The 21,852-nt window shown below is 37.1% G+C and overlaps 1 protein-coding gene across 2 annotated transcripts in view; it reads right to left on the reverse strand.

Moving 5' to 3' along the window:
- Positions 1-2,423: 2,423 nt before the first annotated feature.
- The window catches only part of LOC128551272 (uncharacterized), a 48,795-nt gene continuing 29,366 nt past the window's right edge, over positions 2,424-21,852 (reverse strand). For both annotated transcript variants that reach the window (XM_053532039.1, XM_053532038.1), the window contains 11 exons: positions 21,566-21,666; positions 17,128-17,522; positions 16,340-16,535; positions 15,743-15,815; positions 14,947-15,134; positions 14,092-14,250; positions 12,350-12,472; positions 9,633-9,811; positions 7,707-7,854; positions 3,311-3,493; positions 2,424-2,507 (listed from right to left, as the gene is read on the reverse strand). In XM_053532039.1, the coding sequence (XP_053388014.1) occupies positions 2,448-2,507; positions 3,311-3,493; positions 7,707-7,854; positions 9,633-9,811; positions 12,350-12,472; positions 14,092-14,250; positions 14,947-15,134; positions 15,743-15,815; positions 16,340-16,535; positions 17,128-17,522; positions 21,566-21,666 (1,805 nt within the window). In that variant the 3' untranslated portion in view covers positions 2,424-2,447. The remainder of the gene's footprint in view (positions 2,508-3,310; positions 3,494-7,706; positions 7,855-9,632; positions 9,812-12,349; positions 12,473-14,091; positions 14,251-14,946; positions 15,135-15,742; positions 15,816-16,339; positions 16,536-17,127; positions 17,523-21,565; positions 21,667-21,852) is intronic.

The raw sequence follows: 21,852 nt of genomic DNA on the forward strand, positions 1-21,852 counted from the left end.
ATGTTCTCCACGATGATTTGATAAAGGACACTGTCTGAAATCATTCGTCCTCCACCTCTGATAATTCATGTGGAGAAGTTGGCAGTTACTTGTGGTTAACAGGTTTGTACTGGTACAGAATCCAGGAACACTGGTTAGGTTAACTGCCCGCCGTTACATAACTGAAATACTGTTGAAAAACGGCGTTAAACCCAAAACAAACAAATTATGCAATTTAAGGTCTATGATTCTGTTGCAAAAAGAGTATTTTATTGCAAAAAAATTATAATCTCCATACTAACAGACTTATTTAATTAATAGAATGTTGTGAGGGGGATCTCTTAAAATAAATTGACCAGTAGCCGAAAGTTTTTGGGCGAGCACTGTAGTATTGGTGGACGAGGTCATTGACTGAAACTAGCACTGTAGTGTTGGTGGATGATGTCATTGACTGAAACTACCGGTACTGCTCACAATTACACAGTTAGGTCTTTTGCATAGACTTCTAGATACTAGATTGTTTTTTCTAGTGTTCACTTGACTGGAATCGGCCGAAAATCAAATACATTGTGGGGCCTCCAAGGCCAAATTGATAAGGTGCTGTCTTCAAACCACTTGCCCGTCACCACTTTTGGTAGTAGAGTTCTTTTATGCGAGGAAGCCATTTAGATTTCCCTGACAATTCACTTACTTTGAAAAAAAAACAACATTTTCCCCAGATTTTTCAAGGTAAGTGGCAACCCTGAAAAATCGGACAGAAATGCTAAATTTTCACTCGTACAACATGGGGCAACTCGGACATTTAATTTTGCTGGCACAAGGTTAGGGGTACTACCACTGCATTATCAAATCAGAGTTTCGATAATGTCACTTTTTGAAACTATAACCTAGGACCTAGGAGTTAAATTAAATTAAATGTTACCCTCAATAGTCTTGGATGAGTTTGATATTGGGTCATCCGGGGTCAAAAACTAGGTCACCAGGTCAAATCAAAGGAAAAGCTAGTTTACACTGCAGAGGCCACATTTATGACCATATCTTAATGAAACTTGGTCAGAATGTTAAGCTTGATGATAGGTCAAGTTCAAATCTGGGTAAGGTTGGGTCAAAAACTAGGTCACTAGGTCAGATCAAAGGAAAAGCTTGTTAACACTCTAGAGGCCACATTTATGACTGCATCTTCATGAAACTTAGTCTAAATGATGATCTTTAGGTCAAGTTCGAATCTGGGTCATGTGGGGTCAAAAACTAGGTCACCAGGTCAAATCAAAGGAAAAGCTATTTAACACTTTAGAGGCCATATTTATGACCATATCTTAATGAAACTTGGTCAGAATGTTATCTTGATGATCTTTAGGTCAGTAGGTCAGGTGAGCGATACAGGGCCTTCATGGCCCTCTTGTATAAGATATTTCAACATAAATATATCACTTTGATGGATTAAAAGGATAATTAACTAGAAAAATCGGCGTTGGATTGAAACCGCTCAATATTTGTAAATATCACGGTAAAGTATTCTTATATGGTAGTCAAAGTTATTCGACGTTCAGATTGTTATATATTTGTGACGGGCAATCTAAAACTTTGAAGGACCAAAATAATGGAAGCTAAATCACAGTACACAGTCCTGTTAAGTTATTGGTTTTATATGGCATGTAAACACACGGTAAACGTTGATCGTGTACAGTACATACAAAGGTTAAATCACCAGAAAATCCGTAATTTTGGATATTATTTGACAATTTTAACACAGATTAATGAGGAATTGAATCCCCTTTCGATACATGTAAGTTATAGTTTAATTTATGGCCAATTCGTGAAATAATCGACATTTAAACCTATAGCATGTAAAGTGTAGGCAGCGATGAAAATTTCATCCGAAGTTGCTTCAACTATTTCGGTCATTCGAGTGTTTGACGCGGGTGGGGATATTGCCCATATGAAAAAAATCTCAATATTTCCTAGGATCGTGTCAAATTAGTTGGACTATCTTATATGGGTGCTGTACGTAAGAATAATTGACTGTGATACTTACAAAATTCCCCATTTGGGTGAATTTCTTAATTTCATTTACTTCAAAACTATGGAACAAAATGAAAAAATAATAATCTTTATCATTATTCACCAATGAATTATATTAACATTTTACAAGCACTGTTTTGGATGGTAAGCGCAACGAGAAGTAACATTCATTTTCAGCAGTTCAGGATTTTGAATTACCGTCTATAATTCAAGTCGTGAGCGATTTCTATGCTTCAATGCTGATTTTTCTAGTTAATTATCGTTATAATCCATCAAAATGATATATTTATGTTGAAATATGTTATAAAAAGTCATAATCTACGAAGATTTGATCATTCCTATCAAGATTTGGGTAAGATTTGGGTAGATTAGGGTATTTCGTGCTGCCGCCCTGGTTGGTTATACAAAATAGCACTATTCAGTCCATTCTATATTTTACATTTATTTCACATATCTTCCAATAAAACTGACATTTCTTCAATTGTATTTATCAGCATACTGTACACCTGAAAACAGAAAAATGAAACAAATAAATACTTCAGGATTTATCTGAATTAAAACTACATTTATTAACCCTTAGCCTGCTGGGCGGCAAGTGTTTCTGTCTTTGCGACCAGTGCAGACCAAGATCAGCCTGTATATCCTTGCTGTCTAATCATGGTGTGTGTGTTCGGGTTTAACGTCTTTTCAACAATTTTTCAGTCATATAAACGACGGTAATCATGGAGTGCACTATTCCCTATTTAGTCAGTAAATTTCAGTAAACACCCCTTTAAATGATAAAGTGAGCCATGCCATGAGAAAACCAACATAGTGGCTTTGTGACCAGCATGGATCCAGACCAGCCTGCGCATCCGCTGTTCACTAAAGGTTTCTCTAATTGCAGTAGGCTATAAAAGAGAACAGCATGGATCCTGACCAGAATGCGCGGATATGCAGGCTGGTCTGGATCCATGCTGGTCGCAAAGCCACTATGTTGGTTTTCTCATGGCACGGCTCAAGTAACTTGATTCTTGTAGAGAAGTTGTCAGTTACAAGTAAAGTAATTTAGTATTGGTAAAGAATCACGAAACTGAAACTGATCGACATTACTTAACTGAAACACCATATATTTTATAAGACGCAGCATATAAGATGCACCCCGAAATCGGATATACAATCTGGGGTTTCTTTTTTTTATTTCCTTGTACAAGATGTTCCCCACTCTTGAACTGCAAATATGACCCCTAATAATGCATCTTATAAGGAAAATATACGGTAGCATTAAAGAGCACAGTTCAATAAAAGTAAGTACATATCATGACAATACCTCCAAATAAACTTTTTCATCATACTGTGCTAGTTCTGGGCAAAATTTCTCTGCATTGTCAGTCCTAAATTTATCAGCAGCTGAGAACACAAGCTTTGGTACTTCTGGCGAGACTGTCGGCTCGGGAACAGGTGCTGCTTCTTCTGGTGACTTCCCTTTCTTACCTCCCTTTGAAGAGTTCGGCTAGACAATGGAAGAATGGGAAAACGTAAATCAAGAACATTCTCTACCTATATAATACAAGTATGCCAACGGGCAGAATGTTGAGCCCGCCAACTGTCAAGTGTGATCTTGACCTTGGACCTAGTGACCTGGTTCTTGCGCATTACACTCCGTCTAATAATGGTGAACATTCATGCCAGGAAGTTACATCAAAATCCCAGCATGCATGAAGAAGAAATGCTCCGCCTTTGACCTCAAACTGTGACCTTGACCTTTGAGATAGGAACATGGGGTTTGTGCATGACACGCTTCTTATTGAGGTAAACATTCGTGCCAAATATAAACAAGGTCCATGCATGTCAAAGTTATGGTCCGGACAAAATTGGATGCACGGACGGACGCACATACACCAAAAGTGGCGACTATATCAAGCTCACCGCAAGCGGGCTCGAAAAAAAACACTTTAAAACTAAAAGTCTAGAATGCCAGATCTGTCCCCTACCCCCTTCAAACAACAATTTTTTAGGTCCAAAAAAATTGACCTTATTTGATGAACCTGAAAAGGAGAAGCTGGCCCTCAACTCCAAAAAGTGAATAATTTTTCTAGACCACACTTCTTTTAAGCAGCAAAAAAATACTCTTGAAAATCGATTTTGAAGGCAGTCAGAATTTTGACACTGGCATGATTATGTCCATGAATACTTATTATAATAAATGGTGTTGTTTCATACAGTAACTAAACAAGATCATTCAGTGAACTTGTATCCACCACCAAACTGGATATTAAAGATTTTACCTTTGAAGAAGCACTCTCTGCCTAGAAAAAGCACATAAATGTAAGTGAATTTTTTAGAAAGCTCCTCATTCTAAATTATTGATCAAAAATCTTTCTTCTTCACATAAAATTTTAGGAAAAATGACCTTGACCAAAGCTACCTAAAACCCAATGATGCTACCCGTTGCATGTGCTTGGAGCAGATAATTAAGTAGGTAAGGTAGAGTTATGGTTCTTTGACACTGTACTTCCCGTCAATGGCCTCTTATCATTTTGTGAAGTTTCAATGAAAGTAATGTTCTTGACAAAGCCTTATTTTGTATAATAAAGGGAGATAATTCAAAAACTAGGTAAAATAGTTATGATTCTTTGACACTGCACTTTATCTCAATGGCCTCTATGATTGTTTAAAGTTTCAATCAAAGTCCGTTTATACTTTTCAAGATATACACTGGACAAGCCTTATTTTGTATAATAAAGGGAGATAATTAAAAACAAGAGCTGTCACTAATGGTGACAAATGCCCCCCCGCAGCACCTTGACCTTTGACCTGGTGACCTTGACCTTTGACCTGGTGACCCCAAACTCAGTAGGGGTTTTGTACTCAATAAGTACTATCAGCATGTGAAGTTTGAAGGTCCTGGGTGCAGTGGTTCATGAGAAAAGTGCCTTCATGCAAACAGTTAACCTTGGCCCCTGTGACCTTGACCTTTGACCTGGTGACCCAAAAGTCAGTAGGGGTGGTGTACTAATTACGTACTATCAGCATGTGAAGTTTGAAGGTCCTGGTTGAAGTGGTTCGCGAGTAAAGTGCCTTCATGCAAAAAGTTAACATTGTTCCCTGTGACCTTGACCTTGATCTGGTGACCCCAAAGTCAGTAGAGGTAGTGTACTCAATAAGTACTATCAGCACATGAAGTTTGAAGGTCCTGGGTGCAGTGGTTCACGAGTAAAGTGCCTTCATGCAAAAAGTTAATGTTGGCCCCTGTGACTTTGACCTTTGACCTGGTGACCCCAAAGTCAGTAGGGGTAGTATACTCAATAAGTACTGTCAGCATGTGAAGTTTGAAGGTCCTGGGTGCAGTGGTTCGCAAGTAAAGTGCCTTCATGCAAAAAGTTAACGTTGGCCACTGTGACTTTGACCTTTGACCTGGTGAACCCAAAGTCAGTAGTGGCGGTGTACTCTGTAAGTACTATCAGCAGGTGAAGTTTGAAGGCCCTGGGTGAAGTGGTTTGCGAGTAAAGTGCCTTCATGCAAACAGTTAACGTTGGCCCCTGTGACCTTGACCTGGTGACCCCAAAGTCAGTAGGGGTAGTGTACTCAATAAGTACTATCAGCATGTGAAGTTTGAAGGCCCTGGGTGCAGTGGTTCGCGAGTAAAGTGCCTTCATGCAAAAAGTTAACGTTGGCCCCTGTGACCTTGACCTTTGACCTGGTGACCCCAAAGTCAGTAGGGGTAATGTACTCAATAAGTACTATCAGCATGTGAAGTTTGAAGGTCCTAGATGCAGTCGTTCGCGAGTAAAGTGCCTTCATGCAAAAAGTTAACGTTGTGACAAACGAACTAACGAACGAACGAACGGACGGAGAGTTGAAAACTAATATGCCTCCCTTCGGGGCATAAAAATAGGTAAGATAGAGTTATGATTCTTTATAGCACTGCACTTTGTCTAAATGGCCTCTGTGATTATGTGAAGTTTCAATGATACTTTTCAAGTTATACTCTGAACAAAAGTGTGACGGACGGACAGATAGACAGACAGACGCCGGACAGACAAAGCAGCAACTATATGCTTGCCCTTCGGGGAGCATAAAAATTGTCTCTATGAAAGCCACCTATTTACCAGGTTTGGTCTGCTCACATCGTACTGAAGTTATCATGAGAAAGCCACTTTCCTATTTTCCATAACAATGATACTGACCCCAAAATACATCTAAAGCCATGCTTCCTAAATTTCAAGTTAAGGCGGTGGGACATGCAAGCTTTTCCATAACAATGATACTGACCCCAAAATACATCTGAAGCCATGCTTCCTAAATTTCAAGTTAAGGCGGTGGGACATGCAAGCTTTCTAAATTGCAAGTTAAGGCGGTGGGACATGCAAGCTTTCTAAATTGCAAGTTAAGGCGGTAGGACATGCAAGCTTTCTAAATTGCAAGTTAAGGCGGTAGGACATGCAAGCTTTCTAAATTTCAAGTTAAGGCGGTCGGACATGCAAGCTTCCTAAATTTCAAGTTAAGGCGGTCGGACATGCAAGCTTCCTAAATTTCAAGTTAAGGCGGTGGGACATGCAAGCTTCCTAAATTTCAAGTTAAGGCGGTTGGACATGCAAGCTTCCTAAATTTCAAGTTAAGGAGGTGGGACATGCAATCTTCCTAAATTTCAAGTTAAGGCGGTGGAATAACAAGATCAGGATTGTAAATGGATCACATTACAGTAAAGACTGTCTACTGTGACCAACCTTCGGAGAATTTCAAAAAGGTCGTTGTAGACAGGGAGTCTCTACACACAATCTGACTAGGAGAGGTCTTGGTTTAAGGCAAATAAGATATGTTCTAGTTAGCATTTTATTTAAACACTCTGATAAAACATGGTATATTTTAAATAAATGACTTTTCAGTCTGCTTCACTTATTTTTCATCGATAAGACAGTGAGGCAGTTATTAAGATCAAGAACCACACTCCATGATTTGTACTGGAGAAGTTTTCTCCCTTTGAGAGGAGGGGTCAAAAAGTCGTTATAAAGGTTCAAAGTCTTGGTTTGGGGCTAAGAAATCATGGTCCCTGAATGCATCAGACAGGGGATCACTAGAAACAAGCCAATTTTAATGTGAAATGGATCGGGAGGAAATAAAAAGGTCGTTGTTGACAGAAAGTTGCTGAAAGCAAGGGCTCGCTAAGGCAGTCTTTACTGTACTTGATAACTATATAACATTTATGTCATGTAGTCGAGAGACTTTGATTAAGAGGGGTTCTACTGTAAATATATTGGTTGTGAATCATCACATGTTTAAGGTATTTATGCATTTTCAAGGTAATTGTGTATGTTCAGTTAAAGTTTCCACAAAATTTGATTCAACCCTGATTTTTCAAATGGCAAAAACCATCTGGTTGTGCCTTTAGTATTTACTAGGCTGACTTTGAAAAATTTAGACATTCCACATATCTTCAGATTGGAAGTCTATGCAATTTTATGACATTTTCAACAGATTTTGATTAAATTTCTCAATAACAAAAATTTCCACAATATCATCTTTTCTTCTTAACCTCGAGTCTGCTGTCAGCAAGTGACAGTGCAGACCAAGATCAGCCTTAACATCTGTGTAGTCTGATCATGGTCTGCACAGTTTGCTATTTAGTCAGTAAATTTTAAGCAATCACCCCTTCAAATAATAAATGGTATTGCTGAAACTGAATGATGAACCAGTCCATTCTAGAAATTTAGGGTTAATATTACCTTTCCTTTATTTTTCTTTCCTTTTTTATCTTGCTTTTGTGTGTTATCTGTTTCTTTGGCTTCCTCTTTAGGAACCAGTCTGAGGCTGTTTGCCAGATCATGGGCAAAACTAACCATGTGATCTATACCAGTCTGCAGCATTGTGTACCTAAAATAGAAACAGACAGTGTTAATTTTCTGTCTCAATAATTTTTCGGTTTTATTAAAAACAATATTTAAATGGAAAACTTATACAACGCTACATGAAACGACCAACACTAACAATATTTTCCTAAACAGTAAATAGATTTCAATACTGGCTAGTTACACAAAATTGTTTGGTATAAGTAATCATGTTTCTCAAACAAAAGGACCCCAAACATCCTGTATCGCTCACCGGACCTTGTTATTATCAAAGATAAAACAGTACATATGGGTAATTTGACTTTTGCAGAGAAAAAAAAATATTTTGACCATGTTTTACGTAAATCAGGTAGATCATTAACAAAGTTTTTCAAGATTTGACCTAATCAGACAATTTTTGACCTCGGATACCCCATTTCTGAACTAGACCTAGATTTCATAAAGAAACCCTAACCCTAACCCCATAAAGATCAAGTAGAGTATGTGGCTGTGGAGTCTATCCCCTCGAGATCCCCAAGCCCTTGAGATCCCTAAGATATTGCGGGCACTTTGATTTTACTGTGTGCTATATTATTAAACCCATCCCCTTGCGAACTCTAAGCCCATCTCCTTGAGATATCTGAGGTCTTCCCCGTAAGATATCTAAGCCTAACCCCTTAAGATCTCTAAACCCATCCCCTTGAGATCCTTAAAGCCCCAACTTTTACTACCCTGGCAGTAAGTTTTGTAGGAGGAGCCTATCAAATAACAACGCTACTCTAGGCTGTCTGTTAGCTAAAAATAGCTCACTTTAAATGATTCACAGGCAAATGTAAACAATGGTCAGTTGAAGAAGAAATTTGAACTACTTTGCATGTTTTGATGGTAAAAAACTATTATTACCCATTATCCATATTGTGCATCCATATCAGTATCAATCCTATGAAAAACTGAGTCAAGACTAGCATTCCTGATTTTTAATCTTGTTTATGTAAATTTAACAATGAAACTCAAAATCAAACATTCATTTAACTAAAATTCTGTCATTGCTGGCTGGTCCATTAATTGAGATAACCTAGCAATAAATGTAGAAATAATAAACTTTAAGTCTGGGATGCAGAACAATACACACAAATTAGCAAGTGCTGCTGTGATAAGGACTAATAAAAATGATAAGCTATTTGAAATTATTTTTATCACTGTATGTCTGTAATTAGTAGTTCCCTATTTCTTTAAAACATTTTTATGATATGACATATAAAAATATAACTGTAGAAATGACTATGATATTCTATTTGGTTTAAAAATTCAAAATTACTTTCTGGAGAAGTTTTGCAATGCACTCTAGCTAGGTGTTAATTCCACTGATACGAAGCCTTCTGACGATCAGGTTTGTTGATAAAATTAACCACGTGGGAATTGTTTACATTCTCTGTTCCTCTAGGGTTCATGACCTCATTAGCTCCTCCCAGCAAATTCAAATTTTTGGCAGTTAGGTTTAAATAATTTTTTGAAACTATACTTCAACATTTTTTGTTTTAAAAAATAAAAACACCAATTGATAAAGAATATTTCAATGTGTATTTATGCAATTTTTCATAACTTTTTATTCAGTGGTTTATTTAAAATTTAGAAAAAGGGCTCTCTGATGTGAAACATGCATAATTTATGTAAAAACCTGCCCCGGCACCATCTTGTGGCTTTTATATGGCAGTTGGGGGTTTAAGCCTATCCCCTTGAGATCCCTAAGCCTATCCCCTTGAGATCTCTAAGATATTGCGGGCACTGAGATTTTTACTGTGTGTTGTATTATTAAGTACTTACATCATCATACATTTCAACTGAAAACTTGACTGTAAAAGTACTATGGGCCGAAAAGACAATGTAGAGATATCACTGTACAGCTGCCATAGTAACATTTGTTTGCGGGTCAGATTGGTGTAACTCTGATCTTCAGAATCACTGTCTCCCTCTACATCATCATCCGGTAAGGCAAGGTATGCCTGAAAAGTTAATTCAGGTTTTTTAAAAATGTTAAAAACATGGCTATGTTTAATTAGAACAAGACCAAAGTATGGGTATGTCTAAAATATTCATTCAGTTTATTTCAAACACAGTTTCCTCATATTGCTGAGGGGAGCGGTGGTCTAGTGGATAAGGTGTTGGCTGCTCAATCCAGCAATGTGGGTTCGAGCCCCACTGGGGTCACAACCATGATTTCTCATATGACACCAGTACTGGTTTTTCCAGGAAGCGGACTCAGCTTTCATCACAATCGGGCTAAAACAAATGAGTATAAACTAAACTATATTGCTGTATCACCTTTCCACCTAATTACTTCTGATATTTTTAAGTCAATACCTTTGTTTTCTCAACTCAAAACAGCCGAGGCTATTTTAAAAGCATGTTTTCCCTGGCTCAAAATTTTTGTGAATTTGAAATTTTAAGTATGTTAGCGAGGTTTAATATTCATAAAATTGTAAAAATGGTATTCTACTTAATATGAATTATACTGGTAAATATTTACGCGAAGATTAATTTTTGCGAGACGTAGGGCCTTGTGAATATACCGGTAATGAAAATCAAATCCTTGTGAAAAATCTGCCACTACAGTATTTTTGGTATTTACCATATTGTATGATTGTACAAAATAACAGCAACAAAAATTTGTGCTTTTATATATCTTTTGCTAGTATGTGGTACACAATTTGTACTTAAATATTATTTCTAAAATAAAACGCTAAATTCTTACCGTTTTACTGTAAAAGCAGAAATTTTTGCAAGGTTTTAATTTTCACTATATTTTGCGTCGCTCTACATTTCGTGAAAATCAATCTTCGCGTAAATATTCACCACGCATATAATCAAACAAGAGGGCCATGATGGCCCTATATCGCTCACCTGTTATCATTGCACTTAAGGACAAGTCTTCAAGGTCAAAAGATCATAATAGAAATCAATCAAAAGAATTATGAGAAAATATAGTCGAAATTTTCTTTAAGTAACTTTAAAAACAAGATTTGAAAACTTTTTGTAGAGGTCCACTAGGCAATGCTACATGTCAAATATCTAAGCTCTTCTGGTTTATTTTTAGAAAATTTTGAATATTTTTCTATGTACAATCAAGTAACCCCATGGGGCAGGGTCAATTTGACCCCAGGGGTCATGATTTGAATAAACTTTGTAAAAGTCTAATAGGCAATGCTACATGTCAGATATCTAAGATCTAGGCCTTCTGGTTTATTTTTAGAATTTTTTTTTAAGATTTTCCTATGTAAAATCAAGTGACCCCTAGGGCGGAGTCAATTTTGACCCCGGAGGACAAGGTTTGAACAAATTTTGTAGAGGTCCACTAGGTAATGCTACATGTCAAATATCTAGTCTCTAGGCCTTCTAGTTTATTTTTAGAAAATTTCTGAAGATTTTCCTATGTAAAATCAAGTGACCCCTGGGGCGGGGTCAATTTTGACCCAGGGGTCATGATATGAAAATTTTTTGTAGAGGTCCACTAGGTTATGCTACACGTGAAATATCTAAGCTCTAGGCCTTCTGGTTTATTTTTAGAAAACTTTTGAAGATTTTCCTATGTAAAGTCAAGTGACCCCTAGGGCGGGGTCAATTTTGACCCCCGGGTCATAATTTGAACAACTTTAGTAGAGGTCCACTAGGCAATGCTACATGTCAAATATCTAAGCTCTAGGGCTTCTGGTTTTTGAGAAGAAGATTTTTTAAATATTTTCCTATGTAAAATCAAGTGACCCCTGGGGTGGGGTCAATTTTGACCCCGAGGGCCATGATTTGAACAAATTTTGTAGAGGTCCACTAGGCAATGCTACATGTGAAATATCTAAGCTCTAGACCTTCTGGTTTATTTTTAGAAATTTTTTGAAGATTTTCCTATGTAAAATCAAGTGCCCCCTGGGGCGGGGTCAATTTTGACCCCGGGGTCATGATTTGAACAATTTTAGTAGAGGTCCACTAGGCAATGCTACATGTCAAATATCTAAGCTCTAAGGCTTCTGGTTTTTGAGAAGAAGATTTTTTAAGATTTTCTTATGTAAAATCAAGTGACCCCTGGGGCGAGGTCAATTTTGACCCCGGGGTAATGATTTGAACCAACTTGGTAGAGGTCCACTAGGCAATGCTTCACACCAAATATCTAAGCTCTAGGGCTTCTGTTTTTTGAGAAGAAGATTTTTAAAGTTTTTCCTTTCTGTTGCCATGGCAACCAGTGTTCTGCATAGAATTCAATTCTTTGAACAATTTTGAAAGGGGGCCATCCAAGGAACATCCCTGTGAAGTTTCATCAAAATTGGCCTGTTGGTTTAGGAGGAGATGTTGTTTAAAGGAAAGTGTGGACGGACAGACGGACGGACGTCGGACGGTGAGCGATCACAATACCTCACCCTGAGCTCAGGTGAGCTAAAAAGGATACCATTTTTACAATCTCGAGAACAAATTTCAAATTCAAGAAATTTTGACCCAGCGAAAAAATGTGCTTTTACAGAAAGTTCAATGACACGGTTATTATTCTTTTTTACCTTCCAAAGGCTAGACACAGAAACAACAAGAACACCGTTCTCTAACTTCCTATGTTCCGTCTCGGGAATGAAGGACTCGCACAACAACTGCAATCTTCTTATAACATGGGCGTAGTAATACAACTAAAAAACAAATATTGCTTCAGATCTTTGTCCTAGAAAGGGTTTTTTGTTTCTCATTAAAAGATACAAAAATTAACATGCAAGGTTTTCGATGGGCATTGACATGACAAATAAATTTTCATGGAAATTATGGACATTTTTCATCAGGCAAATACTGCAAAAACCATTCAAAAAGTAGTCCGTTTGATTCAGATTCTGGGGTAATGAGAATAAATGATACATCATCTGTACAAATCCCGCCATGCATTATAAGTTGCATACTAAACTATAATGTAGTTTATTTTCTAAACTGAAACTACAGTCGAGACTTTTTTAAGAGACCGACTTTGGGAAGCAGCGAAAAAGGTCACATATGACAGGGAGTCTCTTAAAACAGTTTCACTTAACAGGATGACGCTGGTTTCATATATTTTTCCAATTAAAGTACATGTATATCGGATACTTATATATTGGCCTCTTTTAAGGTACTGGTAGGAGTGGAAAATGATTAAATACTATTTCTTTAATTGCATATTGATAAAATATAAATTTCAAATAATTTGCATCATTCGTATGATGTTGATAAAACAAATTTAAGCTCATGATCTGGCAAGAAAATAAAGGGGAGCAGTAAAATATAAATGTTCCATTTGAACTATTTTACACACTGAGGTTTATGATATTTATATGTTTGTGTACTTCTTGTTCATTGGCATTTATTCGACTGCATATTTAATCCGTGTTTACTTCGTCGTTTCCTGTTAAATACCGCCATATTTTTGTTTCACCAGGAATAAAGTAAATTTATGCACCGACTCCGAATTCTTCAGCGACTTTATACGCTGGTTTTCCTTAATCGAGCAATTCAAGTGCCTTAACACGCTGTTCTAATGTCAAAACAGTTCTTTTTTATGATTTTCATCGGCCATTTTTTGTAAACAAAATAGTTCTCGTCTCAAACAACTTCAAGCAAGATAACGAACTGTAACTCTGTCGTGTAAAATCTTGCGAGGGAGCGTCTCAAAGTCGCTGAAAACGGTCTAATAATCGATTCGGGAGCCTGATTTCACAGTCGCTTGTCGCGTAAGGCAGGGGGTTGCTTAATTCAGACTCTTTTCATAGTAAATTGCATCCGGAGCATAAAATAGGGTCGCATACGACAGGGAGTCGCTAAATTCAGGGGGTCGTTAAGGCAGTCTCGACTGTAATTTAAATGTTTAAAACGTGGCCGCCACTTTTTTCGTTACGAACACTACATCAATTCCTTGTTTATCCTATTTACCAGTATGATAATCGTTTCCTCTGATATCTGTGAAAGGTTTGAATATTGATGAGCAAAGTAGAAAGTTTTATTGAATTTGTTGCTTTTGATTACCTCCCTTTAAATAATGACTAACTGTAAAAGTTCATGCGCAGTAATAAAAGTAGCACTTTTCTAAGCAAATAATTATGCATGTTTAATCTGTTTTTAACATAAAATTTGATAATGTATGAAACTTTAATTGAAATGCTCAACTTATATGTGAATAATCAAGTTGCTCATCCATGAAAGTAAGTGCTAATCCTACAAATACAAGTTTGATCATACACCATGCTAGCAGACCTGAATATTTTTTTTTTTCAAATAAAGCAAGATTTACCCCTGGATTTGTTTGCACGAACATTTCCTCTATGGACGGTTCCACAGGATCGTATCTCAGGCAACCAGGTTTCAGTGATGCTTTCAATAGGGCGTAGTCCAATATAGATTTTGTCTGTAGTGAACACAATGTCTGAGCCTCCTTCTCTTTCAAATAGTCCTAAAATAATATTCATAACAATCATACTGTGAAATCATTAATATTCGTGGGGGACTAATTTTCGTGGATTTCATGGTGGAGTCAATCCACGAAATTTAATCCCAATGAACAAGTAAAATTCCCATTCATTTTTTGTTCAAAAGTTCAAATCCACGAATTCATTTCCCCACGAAATTGCCATTTTGATCAAAAACCACGAAATTAAATGATTTTACAGTATTTTTTTTATTTATTAGAATATAAAACAAACATTTCATGTTCTGTAACGAAGTGTGAAAATCCAGCTTTTTGTTAAAAACAATACAACATTTTAAAGGTTGAAATTTTTGCTGGTACCTGAACTATGAGATATCATACTGTTAAAATTTAAATGAAAATGCCTTCTGGACAGAACATTAACCCTTATCATGCTGGACACGATTGATTCTGCCTTTGCGACCAGTGTAGAACATATCCATGCAGTCTGATCAAGATCTGCTCTGTGTGCTATTCAGTCAGTATCTTTTTTGGTAAGCACCCCTTTAAACAGTTAATGGTACTGACCAAACTGAAAGATGGACAAGTTCATTATAGAAATTTAGCAAGGTAACGGTTAAGTCAGCCCAGGTGATGCATTAGCGAGCAGCGTTTCAGTGTTTAACAAATATTCACAATACTTCTAATAGTATATTATGATATTTCACTATTTTCTCTAACCTCAATGTCCTGAAACTGCCTACTGAAATCTGGTTCATATCTGGCAATGGCCTTGAAGGTAAACTTCACTTTAGCCCCGCCTTCTAACTCTGGTTGTGTTGACAGGAGCCATGATTCGGTAAAATATCCAGGTATCTGACTTTTGAACAACACCGGCACAGAGACTGTCTCCTTTGGCAACATAACACCTACAATATAAACTGCATATTAGCCATGCATTCTGTTGGAGGTTTAGTGTCGATACAGGTTAGTGTTCCATAAAGTAAATTTGTATAGAAAATGAGATATCTAGACTGTCTGCCTTGACATATATCTAGACAGTCTCCCTTTGCACATATCAAACTGTTCCCCTTGCCAGATATCAAGATGTCTACCTTGGCAGATATCTAGATTGTCTCCTAGACTGATATCTAGACAGTCTCCCTGCGCACATATCAAACTATGTCCCTTGCCAGATATCAAGATGTCTACCTTGGCAGATATCTAGATTGTCTCCTTGACTGATATCTAGACAGTCTCCCTTACTTACTTACCTTGCTTAGTTACAAAGACAGTCTTCCATCAGTCCATAACTTTCAAGTGACGTTATAGATTGTGTAACCCTCAGAAGGGCTTTTTTTTCCTACAATATTTGAAAATACCTGTAATGCTACTTGCAAGTTCAAAACAGTTGAATCATCCCTTTTAACAGTTAATGGAACTATCCAAATTGAAAGATGGACAAGTTCATTATAGAAATTTAGCAGGGTAAGGGTTAGATAATAGAAGACTTTGAAAAAGGTGACAAATCAGTTACCCTGATCATCCAAGAAATAGAAGAACCGCCTGTGAGGTCTGGGGACAGGTAGTGGCCTATTTTCTGGAACTCGCTGTTAGTGAGACAGGAAACAGGTAGAGTGAGAAAGGATACAGATGAATTTGAGAAATATAGCTATCTTTGTTAATGACAGAAAATAGAGCAGAAATTAAAACAAATAATGAAAATAATGTAAAAGGTATCAAGAAATTCGAACAAAGAAATCAAGATGTCACAAACAGAAAGAGAACAAAATGTCAGAATAAGAAAATAAAATGGAAGTCATTCAGTATATGATGTCATCACAGAAAATGGCTAGATATGGCTCAAATCTGAGTTTTATGAAGGGTTCAATTTAACATAACCTCACCTTCATTAAATACTTTTATGTGATATACCAGTTTTAAATATTATGTTGTATTAAATTCTCTCCCAAGAATATAAAGGCAGCTGCATTACCTTTTCAATAATCCTTGCATTCTGACTCAGTTGTATTATAGTCTCAATCCCAAAACAGTTTATATAGTCTCAAACCCGAAACAATTTATAGTCTCAAATCCAAAACAATTTATATAGTCTCAAACCCAAAACAATTACCTGCCAGGAGTATCTGATCACTGTTGTTCCAACATTTTCAAACTGGGCACATCCCCTCAACATCTCTCCTGGTTCTCCTTTGATAAGAACAAACACTTCCATCGATATACTGTTACCATCCTCCTCACTACCACTGCTGCCGCACCACTGTAAAGTAGTTCCATCTATAAATAATGCAGGTCCATCAACTTCTTCCCTGAAATAAACGATGTAATGGCAACTGAGATATAAACTAGAGATGCTTTGAGAGAAGCACACGTCTCCCACAAATGCCTAATCATCTGAATAGTAGTATATGAGTCAACCATGCACTCAGACCTCAACTGCCTTATCAGACTTTGAGTGCTTTGATTATCAAAAACAAGTTTCAAGGGCCATAATTCCTAAGTGCCTGGGCCGATTTGGCTAGTTATTTAACTTGGTCGAGGACTTATTGGCAAACACATTTTGTTCAAGTTTGTAGAATATTGGATGAGAAATGTTCGACTTAACAATGCGGACAAGCTTTGTGACAACTTTTATGGAAAAATATCTTTCACGTTATCTCAAGATCCTATTTTGCTATTTCTTGTCAAGTTTTCAGTATTTGTCGCCATAGCAACTGCATTTTTTACCATAGTAACAAAAAAAGAATAAACATAGTCTCCATTATGCCTTCTATGCACCAGGTTGCATGAGAAAACATCTTGTACTCCTAATGTTATTGCACTATCCAACTTTGTATAATGGACTGACAGACTGGGACAAACAATACAAGTCCCCTCCTCTGAAAGTCAGGAAGAACCTACCTCTCTGGTCCAATGAATTTGAAATCAAGAACCGTTCTGGTATCTTTTAGAGATCTCGACAATTTGTCTAACATAGCGATATGCTTGTGTAATGTCCCCCTTCTAGAACGATTGAAAAAAGCCGATTCAGCCTCTCCACAAAAATCATCGTCTGGTTCCGCAGAGATCCCCTTGAACTTCATCAACTCTCGTGTTTGTCTCACTACTTTTGACATTCTTCTTGCCGCAAAGAACTTGCTGAACACTGAACCATAGGTGTTTTCTACATCAGCATTTTCAGCCTTACTGGTACCATGTATGTCCTCTCCGTTTTCGAATTTCACATTCTTTACATTCCTTACATTACCTCCTCTAGCATCAGTTACTTCCCCTTGCAATAGTAATTTATCAAAGAGCTGAAAAAAAGACATCTTGCATCAGTTACTTCCCCTTGCAATAGTGATTTATCAAACAGCAGAAAAAAAGACATCTTGCATCAGTTACTTCCCCTTGCAATAGTGATTTATCAAACAGCTGAAAAAAAGACATCTTGCATCAGTTACTTTCCCTTGCAATAGTAATTTATCAAACAGCTGAAAAAAAGACATCTTGCATCAGTTACTTCCCCTTGCAATAGCAATTTATCAAACAGCTGAAAAAAAGACATCTTGCATCAGTTACTTCCCCTTGCAATAGTAATTTATCAAACAGCTGAAAAAAAAAGACATCTTGCATCAGTTACTTCCCCTTGCAATAGTGATTTATCAAAGAGCTGAAAAAAAGACATCTTGCATCAGTTACTTCCCCTTGCAATAGTAATTTATCAAACAGCTGAAAAAAAGACATCTTGCATCAGTTACTTCCCCTTGCAAAAGTAATTTATCAAACAGCAGAAAAAAAGACATCTTGCATCAGTCACTTCCCCTTGCAATAGTAATTTATCAAACAGCAGAAAAAAAAGACATCTTGCATCAGTCACTTCCCCTTGCAATAGTAATTTATCAAACAGCAGAAAAAAAAGACATCTTGCATCAGTCACTTCCCCTTGCAATAGTAATTTATCAAACAGCAGGAAAAAAAGACATCTTGCATCAGTTACTTCCCCTTGCAATAGTAATTTATCAAACAGCTGAAAAAAAAGACATCTTGCATTAGTTACTTCCCCTTGAAAAAACGACATCTTGCATCAGTTACTTCCCCTTGAAAAATGACATCTTGCATCAGTTACTTCCCCTTGAAAAAAAAGACATCTTGCATCAGTTACTTCCCCTTGCAATAGTTATCAAACAGCTGAAAAATAAAGGCATTCCAGTCAAACTTTGTTCTCTCAAACTCGACGTGGCATGCACAATCAGAAAGAGTTACTCCGTTACAAGGTGAGGAGAAACAAGAGCTGTCTGATGACAGCGCACTCGACTATTCGAAGAATTGATAGAAGAATGGGGTCAAAATATTTCCACGGATATTCAGACAAAAGAAATAAATAGATTAGACAAACAATGTTCCTGTATTACTTTGATTTTGATAAGTCTTGCACTAAATTGCAATATATGAGCCAATTTCAAAGTCCAACAAGAGTGCCAGAATGTCACAATATACGCCCGTCACAGCAAATTTCTTTACTCTAGCACTTGTATTTGCAAATGGAATTTTAATTTTGTGGTTGTTTAGTAATCATTGTAAGTCTTTTGTTTTTGTAAGTCCACAAAAAAACTCCTTACCAGGTAGAGATACCTTAAAATACACCTAAAATTTGAAAGTAACATCTATATTGTACCACAGAAAAGTGGTCTTGTTTTTTCTCTACGGTCAATTATAAAAAAGTTACAATATAAGTTATTTATAGTAACAACTAAGGGAAGGTAATCTTAAAAAAAAAAAAAAAAAAAAAAAAAAAATCCAAAAAAAAATTCTAAGTCCACACAAAAATCTTTACCAGGTAGAGATTGGTCAAAATACACCTCATAATTGGATGTAGCATGCATGTTGTACTACAGAAAAGTGGTCTCGATTTTTCCCTGCGACTAGTAATGAAAAAGTTACAATATAAGCTATTTATAGTAACAACAAAGGGAAGTAATTCTAAAAAGGGAACTGCGCATGACACTTCATCTCATGATGGTGTATAATTGTGCCAAGTTACATCAAAATCCCTCCATGCATGAAGAAGAAATGCTTCGGACAAAGTCATTCTTGTATCTGACCTTTGGCCTCTAAGTGTGACCTTGACCTTAGACCTAGGGACCTGGTTCTTGCGCATGACACTCCGTCTCGTGGTGGTGAACATTTGTGCCAAGTTATATCAAAATCCCTCTATGCATGAAGAAGAAATGCTCCGGACAAGGTTTTCATTCTTGTATCCTTTGACCTCTAAGTGTGACCTTGACCTTAGACCTAGGGACCTGGTTCTTGCGCATGACACTCCGCCTTGTGGTGGTGAACATTTGTGCCAAGTTATATCAAAATCCCTCCATGCATGAAGAAGATATGCTCCGGACAAAGTTTTCTTTCTTGTGTCCTTTGACCTCTAAGTGTGACCTTGACCTTAGACCTAGGGACCTGGTTCTTGCGCATGACACTCCGTCTCATGATGATGAACAACTGTGCCAACTTTCATCAAAATCCCTCCATGCATGAAGAAGATATGCTCCGGACAAAGTCATTCTTGAATTTGACCTTTGACCTCTAAGTGTGACCTTGACCTTAGACCTAGGGACCTGGTTCTTGCGCATGACACTCCATCTCATGATGGTGAACAACTGTGCCAAGTTTCATCAAAATCCCTCCATGCATGTAGAAGATATGCTCCGGATAAAGTCTGTGGACGCCGCCCGCCCGCCCGCCAGGGGCGTTCCCATAATACGTCCCGTTTTTCAAACGGGCGTATAAAAAGGGCCATAATTCAGTCAAAATAGTTATGTACTCTTGCCTACAGATGTAAATCATAATGATAAGCAAGTGTTCAAAGTTTAAAAGCCATATGTCAAATAGTCTTGACAAAACATGGACTTGTATGAAAACAGAACCAATTTCAAAGTCCAAAAAGGGCCATAATTCAGCCAAATTAGATGACAGAGTTAATATGTTCTCTTTCCTACAGACTATTATACTAAACAAGTGATAAAAGTTTCAAAGCCATATGTCAAACACTTTACAAAAAATATGAACTGGTACGGAAAACTTAACCAAGTCAAAAGGGGCCATAATTCAGCCAAAATCCTCGATGGAGTTATGTACTCTTGCCTATAACTGGACATGGTGATGGTAAACAGGTGTTGAAAGTTTCAAAGCTTTATCTCAAAAGACTTTGTCAAAATATGAACTGGTACGAAATATTAACCCAGATTTCTAAGTAGAAAAAGGGCCATAATTCAGCCAAAATCCTTGATGGAGTTATGTGCTCTTGCCTATAACTGGACATAGTGATGGTAAACAAGTGTTGAAAGTTTCAAAGCTTTATCTCAAAAAAATTTGTCTAAATATGAACTGGTACGAAAAACTTAACCAAGATTTCTAAGTCGAAAGGGGCCATAATTCAGCCAAAATCCCTGATGGAGTTATGTACTCTTGCCTATAACTGGCCATGGTGATGGTAAACAAGTGTTGAAAGTTTCAAAGCTTTATCTTAAAAGACTTTGTCAAAATATGAACTGGTACGAAAAACTTAACCATGATTTCTAAGTCAAAAGGGGCCATAATTCAGCCAAAATCCTTGATGGAGTTATGTGCTCTTGCCTATAACTGGCCATGATGATGGTAAACAAGTGTTGAAAGTTTCAAAGCTTTATCTCAAAAGACTTTGTCAAAATTTGGACTGGTACGAAAAACTTAACCAAGGTGTGACGCCGACGCTGACGCCGATGCCGTGGTGAGTAGGATAGCTCTACTTATTCTTCGAATAGTCGAGCTAAAAATATCTGGATGGTTCCTTAACTTAATAAGTTTTGTTTTTAACTGGATGGTTATCAATTTACTGACTTGATTCGTATCTGATTGGTTCCTTACATCCCTATCTGGATGATTCTTAACTTAACACACTATGGTTTACCTTAACTTACCACTTTGTTTCCTGTCTGGATAACATAACTTATCACTTTATTGTATGGATTGTCCTTAACTTTCAAATTCGTTTGCTATCTTAATGGTCCCCAACTAAAAAACATTGTTTGCTATCTAAATGGTTCCCAACTTAACACCTTGAGTTCTTAACTTACCACTTTGTTTGCTATCTGGATGGTTTCTAACTTACTACGTTGTTTGCTATCTGGATGGTTCCCAACTTAACACGTTGTTTGCTATCTGGATGGTTCCTAACTTACTACATTGTTTGCTATCTGGATGGTTCCCAACTTACCATGTTGTTTGCTATCTGGATGGTTCCCAACTTACCACGTTGTTTGCCATCTGGTTGGTTCCCAACTTACCTCATTGTTTGCTATCTGGTTGGTTCCGAACTTACCACTTTGTTTGCTATCTGTATGGTTCCTTTGACAGACTGTATTCTCTCTTGTACTGTGTCATCCTTCAACCTCTTGCATAATTCGGCATCACAAGTTTTACCTGCATGAAACATTACCGGATGATGTAACAGCCCTCTCACATATGCAGTCAAACCTGTATTAAGCAGTGAGTCAAGGAAACAACACAATCTGGTTTCTTAATACAGGAGGCCACTTAAGACAATTTGAAATTAGAACAAAAATCAATTCTGGACATCACCTGACGGGCTGCTAAATGCAAGTGGCT

Source organism: Mercenaria mercenaria, chromosome 19 (assembly GCF_021730395.1).
Source record: "Mercenaria mercenaria strain notata chromosome 19, MADL_Memer_1, whole genome shotgun sequence".
Classification (NCBI taxonomy): domain Eukaryota; kingdom Metazoa; phylum Mollusca; class Bivalvia; order Venerida; family Veneridae; genus Mercenaria; species Mercenaria mercenaria.